General features: G+C 67.5%; 1 protein-coding gene across 5 annotated transcripts in view; it reads left to right on the top strand.

Moving 5' to 3' along the window:
* Nucleotides 1-7,858: 7,858 nt before the first annotated feature.
* Nucleotides 7,859-10,740, top strand: part of LSP1 (lymphocyte specific protein 1) — a 20,289-nt gene continuing 17,407 nt past the window's right edge. For 4 of the 5 annotated variants that reach the window (XM_058690047.1, XM_058690046.1, XM_058690045.1 and 1 more), the window contains exon 1: nt 7,859-8,144. In XM_058690047.1, coding sequence (XP_058546030.1) covers nt 7,874-8,144 — 271 coding nt within the window. In that variant the 5' untranslated portion in view covers nt 7,859-7,873. Of the gene's footprint in view, nt 8,145-8,437; nt 8,577-10,740 lie in introns of those variants that run through there. The other variant, XM_058690048.1, reaches the window with a different exon arrangement.

Genomic DNA, 10,740 nt, shown 5'->3' with positions numbered 1-10,740 from the left:
TTTTTTGCCACCTCCCACCCACCGGCATTTCTGACAGATAATCAAGTAATTCTATTTTAAGCTCTTAGTGACAGAGAACTCCTGACATCCGAGGCAGCCTTCTCCCCATGGGAATATTTTTCCTTCTTTTGAACCAAACTATACCTTGGCACATTCCCTTCCTGGCTGTCTGTGACTGGGATTCCAGAACCGAGAACAGGAGGCAGGGGTGGGAGGTGGGGGAATGCGCAGGTTGAGATGGAAAAGAGACTCGGGCTCACTCTCCCTGGGTGATCTGGCTCAGCTTGAGGACCGACCCTGCGGCCTTGCTCCCCGTCCCTTTTCCGTGCTCTGCTAGAAGCTTGAGGTGTGGACAGCTCTGGCAGGATGCTGGGGATGGGTCATGGGCACAACACCCGCGTTCTCTGGCTTCCCCGGGGTTGTGGGAAGGGAGAGCTGCGGGTGCCCCTCCAGGGCTGGCCACGGGACTAGCCTGTGGAGGGCGGAAGGAGCCAGACTTCATGACCCCCACGAAGTCTGCGCTTGCCAGCCACCCCCTGAGTGACTGCGGACCTGAGCTGTGGGCCCACGGGGCTGCCCCTCCAACCCTCACTGCCCTCACAGTGACTCGCTCACGTGTGCGCCGCTCGCCCATCTGATCGCAGCCTCGCCTCTGTCCGGTCACACATCCCCCGGGTGGTCTCAGTCCTGGCCACCCGCGCCAGCACAAGGTCAGGCTAGCTGGGGACCCGGGCCGGCACGAGGTCAGGCTAGCTGGGGACCCGGGCCGGCACAAGGTCAGGCTAGCTGGGGAGGTGAGAGGGGCCATGCCACTGTGCTGCGGGGACAGAGGGCGGCAGGGACAGGCGGTCAGCAGACCGGGTCGTGGTTCTGGCTCTCCGGTCCCAGTTCGGAGACCTCGAACACCGGTCTGTGCCTCGGTTTCCCCACGCGGGACCTGGGTGCGTTGGCGTCTGCCTCCCAGAGCGGCCGTGAGGGCTGGTGAGCCGGGCGAGCCGCTGGATGTAAGACCGCTGGGCACTGAGCTGGGCTCAGCGACGCCCCGCCGACATGAGTCCAGTTCCCGCCTTGTCCGGTCACTCGCCCGCGAGCATTCTCTAGTGAGTCACGGCGACTAAGCCCAACCAGAGGAACAGTGGGCTGGGCTGCACCTCCCGGGCCTTGGCCAGCGCACGGGGGCAGGGGGCCTGCTGGCCAGGGCACCACACTGACCTTGTGCCCACCGGCCACCCTGGGGGCGTGCTCTCTGGTATCGCAGGGGGCTGGCCGTGTTTGTCTCTGCCTCTGGGGTCTCCCTGCTCTGAGCTCCCGGGGTAGTCGGGCAGGGGCCGGGGCGGGCAGGGGCTCCCCATTTGGGGAGCTGAGAGGATTCCCCCCTCGAGGTGATAAGTGGAGCAGAGAGCTGGGCATAAACAAGGGGAAAACTGGAGAACCAGGAGGGAGGGGAGGGAGGGAGGGGGAGGGAGGGAGGGGAGAGAGGGAGAAGAGGAAGGGAGGGGAGAGGAAGGGAGGGGGAGGGAGGGAGGGGGAGGGAGAGAAACAGAGATAGGGGCAGAGAGAGCCACAGAGGGAGAGGAGAGGAGACAGGGGCTGAGTGTGGGAGCAGGGAGGGATGGGGGGGGGGCTGGCGAGGAAGGAGCCGAGAGCCCAGGCCAGCTGGGGCAGGCCAGGGGGGCTTGATCCAAGACGTCCATAAAGGAGAGGACCAGTGGGCTGGCCAGGCCAGGCCCAGGATGAGGAGAGAGGCAGGGAGGGATGGAGAGGCAGATGTGGGGGGGGGAGAGGGGAGGGGGGAGATACCCTGAGGGTAGCAGGGATGAGCTGCAGGGGGCTGGAGAGTGAGTGAGGCCGGCGGCGGCGGCCGCCAAGGTGACTGAGGGGACAGGATGCCCATCACAGGCCGCTGAGGTCCCGCTAAGCCCCGGAGCTGCTGGGCTGGAGGGTTTTCTGACATTTTTACTAGTCTCGGAAGGAGGGGGAGGGGGAGGGGGAGGAGGCCGAGGGGGGAGAAGGGGGCTGGGGGGAACAAAAGGGAAACGGCTGCTAGGCGTCCTGAAGGGGAGACCCACAGAGCGCGTGAGGCCGCACAGACGGGGGGGGGGGGGGGGGGGGGATAGACAGGGGCACCCGGCCCCCCGGGGACAGCCAGCAGGGAGCCAGCCCCGGAGACACCCCCCCCCCCCCGGTGGAGAGACACAGGTCACAGACAGGCAGAGGGGGAGAGCAGACGTGGGAGGGGGCGTCAGAGGCAGAGAGACCAGACAGCCAGACAGAGGGAGCGACAGCTCGGATCCAGGGACAGGGACAGGGGACGAGGGAGCAAAGGAGGGGACGGGAGAGAGAAAGAAGAGAGGAAGGGGGGAGAGGGGTCCCGGTGGAGGAGGAGGAGCAGGGGGAGGGCAGCAGACAGAGGCCGGCAGCCTTTGAAGAAGGAGCAGCCGCGTCCCCAGGGCTGGGGTCAGGCCAGGTCGCCGGGCCGGAGGCATGAGTGGCTCTGCCCTCCTGAGGAGAAGTTCCAGCAAACGGGGCCTGGAGAACCTCGTGAGGTAGGTGCCCTCCGGCCCGGGCTGGGGCAGGGTGGGCAGGACCGGGGCGCCGTGGGCAGGGTGTGGGCCGTGCGCACGTGCGCCGGCCGCTGTTAGTTCGGCTCCGCCGGCCGCGCGTCCTCCTTTTCTCCCACCTGCACACCCGCCTGGCCTCAGCCGGGCCGCGGTCTCCCCAGAGACCTTCTCCCGGCCCGCCGCTCCCAGGGCAAGACGTGGGTCTCCAGCACCGCTTCCGAGGCCTTGATGTGCTCCCGCCGGCCCCTGGGGACCACCCTGTGACCCCTTGCCTTACAGACGAGGGAGCCGGACTTTGCGGCCACACTCACCACCCCCCGTAGCGCACCAGCCCTGCGTGGGAGGTGCCACAGGGCCGCGGTGAGTGCTTGGGCCTCAGAGGCAGATTTTCCCCAGCTGAAATCCTGGCTCCTGCATCGTAGGGCTTTGGTCCGGGACCCTGTCCTCCCTGGACCTCAGTTTCCCCCTTTGTAAAGTAGTGGCCTGCTGGTACCTACCCCGAAGAGGACGAGAGAGAGAGCAGAGGCAAAGGGCCAGAGGTGGGCTCAGAGCCCCTGCTCCATGCCACGGGCCTCTCATGGCCTCACTCTGAGCCACCTGCAATGTCCTTCCTCCTCCTCTACCCTTCCAGGCCTCTAAGGCCTAGCTGAAATGCTGCCTCCTCCATGCAGCCTGCCTTGGCTGCTCCTTTAACGGCATGGGGCGTGCTGGGCAGACTGCAAGCTCCTGGAGGGAGAGACAGGCATCTCAGCACTCCCAGCTCCACCCAAGCCCTGACTCCGGGAAGGAGGAGGGACAAGGTGTGCGGGTCGGCTGAGAGCAGCCGGCACCCCTCCAGTTCGGGACAGTCGGGTCCCTCAGACCCCGAGTGATGGCTCTCTCCCGGCCCCACGCAGGCATGGCTCCAGGGCCCCCTGCTCCAGGGTCAGGACACGCTCCCTTGCAGCCACCCGCCCCCCCCCCCCCCCACTCATAAGGTGGACCCCACAAGTCAGCTGCCGGGCTTCACGTGTGTTCTTTTCTGGCTCTGCCAGGCCCCCCCCTGAGCGGCTGACCAGGGGACCCTCATGCAGGACCATGCGTCTCAGGTGGGCCTCCTCCTCCCTGCCCAGCTGGGATGTGGCCGCCCAGGGGTCACTGCTGCTGTCCCCATCCAGAAACTTCTGTGGCCAGAGGACCAAGGGGCACTGGGGGTCAAGCCCCGGGGCTCACCAGCGCTGCTTAACAAGTGGGGAAACTGAGGCCCAAGAGGGCAGTTGTACCGTACATTGGGGATGACAGAAGGAGCCCCGACGCGGGCTGGGCACACGTCCCTCGTCGCAGGAGGACGTGGGCCACAAACACCTGTCCGGCGGTAACCGTGGCTCCGTTCTGAAACCCAGCGTCAAGCTGCTGTCCTGGGTGAGCAGGGGACACCCTGGAGGCACCGATGGGGCACGGCAGGTGTGGCACAGCTCAGCCGAGAGTGGGGGCCAGGCCGGTGCGCGGGCCCGGAGCCCCCAGAGGACCTGGACCGGGGAAGGTGGGCCTGCAGGGGCCAGTGGGGCAGAGACAGAAGGAAGCGGCCCTTTGGGCCCCCTCGTGGGGGGCATGGGGGGTGGGGTGGAGAGCAGGCGAGAGTGTCTCCCAAAGAATAACGTGGGGGCGTCTGTCGCACCCCGGAGAGCCAGTCGCACACCGCACACGGGGACGCTCACGGAGGCACACGGACCGCACGGCTTCCAGGCCCAGCCACGGCCGGGCTTACACCCCCACGCGTGGACCCGAGAGGCCGGGCGGCCGGCGGCATCCCCGCTGCCCTCACTGAGATTAATGTCTCCTGCGTCTCGGCCGTGACTCCCCGAAGCCTGGGCAGACGACCGTTGTCCTCGTTTGACCGACAGAAAACCAGGCGCAGAGAGGCTAGTGACGCCCCCCAGGCCACCCGGGGCGTGGGGGAGCCTGCCCCCCCGGGCCCCGCGCTTCACCAAAATCCTTCGCCACGGACCTCCTGGGTGCGGGGTGGGAAGGGGGGCGTCGGAGGCGGTGCCCCTCGCGGTGACAAGCTCCAGAGTCGCATGCGGGGAGCCGGCTGGGGTGGGTGTAAATCGAATCCAGTTTAAGCAGGCTAAAAACGGGCCCGGGGAGGGGGCCTTGTCCCCGTGCCCCTCCCGTACCCTTGACACGGCTTGGCACAGTCCTTGCGGCCCTGGGGGCCCTCCTCAGCTGTCAAAGCTTCAGGGGGGCAGGGCCAGCCGGGGACCACTCCCTCCTCCTGCAGCCCCCAGCCCAGCTGTACCCCCCTTGCAGGTGGCTCCCTCCTGTTGCCCCCGGGGTGACGGGAGATCTAAAGCTCTGCCCGGGCCCACCTTGGGCCAGGCCCGCATTAGCGATGACCAGGGGGCAGCAAGGGGACCCTGGGCGCCTTCACTTCCACAGGCCTCCTGAATTCTGGGCTGCCTTCCCGGGTTAACAGTCTTTGGGAGCCTGGCTTTCTGAGGCAGCGGCCTGGCTGGCACAGCCCAACGGGGCTGGCTGGGTCACCCTGCTGGCGTCCTTATCGGCGTTTGGGCTCCCAGTCTCCCAGGGGAGGCTCTCCGGGCTGGAGGGGCCTGGCACAAGTCCCTGTGCCTACGCCTCCGCCCCCACCCCCGACAGCCTTCAGGCCTGGCCCCCGCCCTGGGGACGCCAGGCCCGGGAGGCCTCTGGGGACCCCTGTGTGGCCAGCAGGGCAAGGGATGGGGCTGGCCCAAGGAGGCGATGGGTGGGGGGAGGCCAGGCCTCCAAACCAGGTTCCAAAGAGGCGTGGCTGCCTCAGGCCCACCCAGGGCCCCAGATGGGAGGGGGCTGCCCTTGCCCTGGCAGAGCCCCGGTGTCTGGTGGGTGGTGCTGCCCTGGGACCAAGCGGTCTGTCGGCCAGAGCCGCCCCAGGAACCCCAGCGAGCTGGCATCGCGGGAGTGTGGGGACTGAGCGGCCCAGCCCCCTGGGCAGGACGTCAGGGCCAGAACCCAGAGCACTGAGGTTCGGGCCAGGCTCCAGTCCCGTCCCTCGAACCAGAGCGGGACAGGGCGGCGAGCAAGCAGCAGCCTGGGTGCCTCGGGCACCTGTGGGCTCGCCACCCCCCCCACGCCCCTGCTGCAGCATCGAGAGGGCACCCCGTGGCTCGTGGGCCCCGAGGGGTGGCTGGAGAGGCCACGGCTCCCAGGAGCGCCTCGTCTAGCTCGGACTGGCTCCGCACAGGTTGGTGGCCGGGGGCCGACGCACACAGGTGTCCAGGGGCAAGTGGGAGCTGGTGGGGGGGTACCCCTGAGGGGCCCCTGGGGGCAGGGAGTGTGTGGGATCTGGCGGTGGCCCACCCTGGAAGGTGAGAGCGTGGCTGTGAGGGGCATTGCCCACCCAGGAAGGGAGAGGTCCGGACGCGGGTTTGACACGAGGCTGGGGCCGGGGCGTCGTGTGCCCGTGGGCTGTGAGGCTTTTCTAGAGAGTGTCCCTGCAGGCATGGGGACAAGGCCATGGAAAGAGAAAGGAGGTGAGAGACAGGGAAGGGGATAAGGAGGAGGGGGCGAGGGGCAGGAGGTCTCCACGAAGGCATAAAGAGGGCGTGCAGGGATGGAGACGTGATGGGGACGGGGACAGGATGGGGACAGGAAGGGACAGGATAGGGAAGCAAAGAGGACAGGATGGGACAGGACAGGCATAGGAGAGGGATAGAGGGGGACAGGACAAGAGAGGACAGAGACAGGACAGAGTAAGGACAGGACAGGATGGGACAGGGGACGGGATGGGGACAGGATGGTGGGCAAGAGGAGGGCAAGGTCGAATGAAAGCAAAAAAGAGGGAAAGGATGAACGAGGCAGGGGACGGGGTGAAGGCGTCGTGGAGGCTCATCAGCCCCTCCCATGTGTCCCCTCCCAAGTGTCTCCTCCTATGTGTCTCCTCCCACATTGTCTCTCCTACATGTCCCTTCCCACGTGTCCCCTCCTGCGCTGCCCCTCCCATGTGTCCCCTCCCATGCTGTGCACCCGCGCTATCTGCCCCACATTGTCCCATGCTGTCTGTTCCACACTCTCCACACTGTCCCCTCCAACACTATCCACCCACACTGTCCCACCCTGTCTCCTCCCACACTGTCTCTCCTCTATTGTCCCTTTCCATACTGTCTGCCCCATGCTGTCCCCTCCATACTGTCCTCTCTCACATTGTCTCTCTCATACTGTCCCCTCCCATGCTGTCTGTCCCATGCTGTCCACCCCCACTGTCTGCCCCACACTGCTCTCCCCACGCTGTCCCCTCCCACGCTGTCCCCTCCCACACTGTCCCCTCTCACATTGTCTCTCCCATGCTATCTCCTCCCATGCTGTCTGCCCCATGCTGTTCCCTCCCATATGTCCCCCTCCCACACTGTCCACCTCATGCTATCCCTTACCAGGCTGTCCCCCACCTGCTGTCCCCTCCCACGCTGTCCGCTCCACACTGTCCACCCCACACTGTCTGCCCCACGCCGTCCCCTCCCTCCCATGCCGTCCTCATGAAGCGGCAGAGGGCAGGAGGCCCCAAGGGCCAGAAGGTCTGGGAGGAGGTCTGGGGCGGCCAGTGTATCGCCTGCGGCTGTTCACCGGGGAGATGGGAGGGGCCGGAACGGGCAAGAAGGAAGGAGGGAAGGCCAGTGAGGCCAAGAGAGGGGGACAGGAGAGGAGAGGGGCTGCGGGTGGGGCCGCGTCTCCTCTGAGCAGGGCAGACTCCCTCTCGACCCTCCGGGTGCCCTGCACCGGCCGGCAGCACCTGTGCGCTTGGAGCCCCAAGTCAGACGCCACACTGATCAGCCTCAGTTTCCCCTCCTGCAACAGCCCCCAGATCCCGCCCGTGTCCTCAGGGACAGACACCAAGACAGGTCTCGCCCGACTCAGCCAGCGGGCCACCCCAAGCCCGGCCCTGCGTGCCCCTCCGTGTGGATAAGGAAGCTGAGGCTCGGGGAGGGTTCGAGGTCCGGTGGGCAGGCAGCGAGGGTCTGCAGGATTAAGGGGCACACGGCCAGGAGCTGTCACGGCAAGACTGAATGGGGGCCAGTCCAGGGGCACAGCCCCGGCTCCTGTTCTGCCATGCCCCCCCTGGGCCCCCAGGATACTCAGTCCCAGGGGCTGGAGCACCTCAGAGGAGGGGCTGGGGGTGGGGGCAGGTGGCAGAAATGGCCCTGGCAGTGTCCAGCACAGGGTCAGGCCGCTCCGTGCACTTGGGGGCTCTCCGGGGAGGCAGGGCCGGGAGCCGATGGCAGGCGGCTGAGCCAGGCTGCGTCTGGGGACAGGGGCGGGCAGCCGGGCTTTGAGACCCCGGGATGACAGCCATTTGGGCACTGACTGGGCAGAGCCGGGCGCGGGGCCCTCGGGGTGTGCGGAAGACCGGGGTACGACCCGGGAGGGGGATGGGGACAGGGCGGCAGAGGCCCCAGCCGGTGCCAGCCACCAGTCGCATGTCATGGAACGTGCCAAAGCCCAGCCTCGTGAGCGCTCCGAGCCCTGTGCCAGGCGGTCCCAGCCCGGCTCGGGAGCGCCTGGCTTCCCTGGAGGGCCGTCCAGCGCCAGGAGGAGCCGGGGCCGGGACTGGAGGTGAGGCCGGGGCCACCAGGCAGCCGGGGGGGGGGGGGGGGTGTGGGGACCGTGGGGTCGGTCCCACACACGGCCCGGAGGCGTGAGCAGGGGCAACTCGCTGACGCAAAGGATGCGGAGGGGCGGGGAGGGGGGGTGCCTGGGTGTCTCCGGGACACTTGGCCCGGACCCGGCAGCACTGTGGTCAGTGACTCGGAGAAGAGTCACAGCACGTGCAGCGTGCTGGGCAGAGGGAGGGACGGTGAGCCCAGGGCCAGTGCCCGTCTCTGCCACGCCAGCATCCCACAGGCAGGGCGAGCCGGGGGGAGGGGGAGGCCTCGCTCTCTGACCCCAGGCCCGGAGGGGCAGGCCAGCCAGAGCAGACGGGGGCAGAGATGCGGAAGAGCCGCGGTGCCGGGGCAAGGAGGCTGACAGTGGAGCACATCACAGGAGGTAGGGTACCCAGCAAGAGGGAGGTGACGGCCAGCCAGAGGGACATCAAGCTTGGTTCTGGACCTTACTGTGGGCAGAAGGGGACAGTCCCCGATCCAGACTCTGGGAACCGAGGGAAACCTGGGAGAGAAGGCCTTGGAGGCAAAGCCCCCACGAGGAAGGTTTCCGGGACACAGACTCTGTCTCCCTCGAGCCGGAACCCTCTGCCAGCGAGCAGGCGCCTGGGCGACAGAGACTCCCCGGCACAGCCGCCTTCCGGTCAGGCCGTTTGGGCACATGATGAGGGTCCACCCAGCTGGCCCGGATGCCCTGGGGACCGCTGGTGGGATGGGCTGCCCTGAGCTGGGTCGCCCTGACTGGCATTGGGGGTCTGGGGCGAAGCCGGGCCCTGCACGGGGCTGTCGGGGGAGAGGCCCGTCCGCCCCAGGGGAGCCTGGGCGGCCCACGTGCTGGAGGGCGGCGGCGGGCAAGGCAGGGACCAGGAGAGCAGCTTAGTGGGGGGGGTGTGTGAGCAGGGAGGGAGGAAGGGAACCCCAAGGAACGGGTGCTCTCCCCACACCACTTTCTCCCGGAGGGGCGCCCGAGCGGGATGTGCTGGGACTGGGGGTCACCCAGGAGGGGCGTGGCTCTGTGTCTGGACTGGGGGGATGGGAGCAGAAAGGAGGGCGGCCTGCACACTGCTTTGCTGCCCCTTCCTCTCCGACGGGCCTCTGCTCACCAGGTCAACCACCACTGGGCGTGGGCACCAGGGACCCTGTCCCGAGAGGACTTCCTGCTGGCCAGTCCCCGATGGCTTGGAATAGGGGCCCTCGCCTGTGGTCCCTGAGCCACACCTTGGGCACAGCGCTGGCTTTCTTGGAAGCTCTAAGGTCCACGGGTGCAGGGACCTCACTGTGGGCCCTGTCACCTGACGGGATAGAGAGCTGGTTGAAGAGGGGGGTGGGGACGAACAGGGGACAAGGCCACTCCAGGCCCACGAGCAGGGGAGGGGGGGTGGGGACAGCAGTGGCAGTGGCTGCGGTCTCTTGCCTCCTTTTCCCAGGAGGAGACCTCTCAGCTCCCCTCTTCGGCTGTGAACTGGGGTGGCCGTGCCCCCTAAGTGGGGTGAGAACCGGGTGGCATCTTGAGGCCCGAGGTGGGGGGCATCCCGGGCCAGGCAGGGTCTGGAGCTGGTGCTCCTCAGGGGACCCCGGTGACCTGAGGGCCAGGGCAGAGACGAACCTCCCTGATCTGCCCCCGGGGCTGGCAAAGAAAGATGGGCAGAAAGGGGATTCCTTGGCTTTGGGGGCTCTGTGGGGCAGCTAGGGGGTTTCCCCAAACAAGAGCCCCCCCCAAGTGCCACCCCACTGGGGGAAGATGAGGGCAAGGAGGCCCAGCGAGGGCCCTGCGGAGGTGACACGGTGGTTAAGGGGGTGCTGGCCTCGATGGCGAGAAGGGGATGCCCAGGCAGAAGGTGGGCCCGGCTGGGGGCTCGGGGCTGATGAGGGTGCAAAGGATCCCGGTGGAGAAGCCGCTCTGGACTCCCTCCCCTCCCTGCCTGCCCCGGGCAGGGCTCCGAAGGCCCAGAGCCCCCCAGCCAGGCTGGCCGGTGGCTGGGAAGGAGCGAAGGTCCCTCCTCTCAGCCCTGGTCTAGGCCCCGGGGCAGGTGGAGCAGGGTCCCCAGAGGCCGCGGCTGTGCCCCACATCCCCCAGCACTAGGCCGGTGTCCTGGAGGAGGCCCCAGCCCGGGGGCCTCTGTCCCTCCCCACTTGCCAGGGTAGCTTGTGCCCCCAGCCTGTGCCTTTCTCTCTGTGAGCAGGTCCGTGTCCCCTCCTCTGGGGAGACTTCTTAGATGGGACCTGCCCACCAGGACCAAGAGAGAGGTGGTGTGGGGCAGGCCAGGTCAGCCGACGGTGCCATCCAAGGGGAAGCGGGAGCTGGGGTGGCCTGGGGAGGGGTCTTGGTTCACACGGTGGTGCACCCTTTTTACAGCTGGAGAGCTGAGGCTGGGCCTGGGGTCTCATCCTGGGCAGGGGGTCAGAGAGACCAAAGCCACAGCCCTGCCCTGGTCTCAGCCCCTCCACCTGGGCTGGCGGGCTGTGTGGTTGCCTCCCTTTGGCCTTCACCCCATCCCCCCCTCACCCCTTCAGCCTTCACCCCATCACCCCAGCGAGGTCAACAGCCT

This window comes from Neofelis nebulosa, chromosome 10 (genome assembly GCF_028018385.1).
Source record: "Neofelis nebulosa isolate mNeoNeb1 chromosome 10, mNeoNeb1.pri, whole genome shotgun sequence".
In the NCBI taxonomy this organism is placed as follows: domain Eukaryota; kingdom Metazoa; phylum Chordata; class Mammalia; order Carnivora; family Felidae; genus Neofelis; species Neofelis nebulosa.
This window is presented reverse-complemented; position numbering and strand designations above follow the sequence as displayed.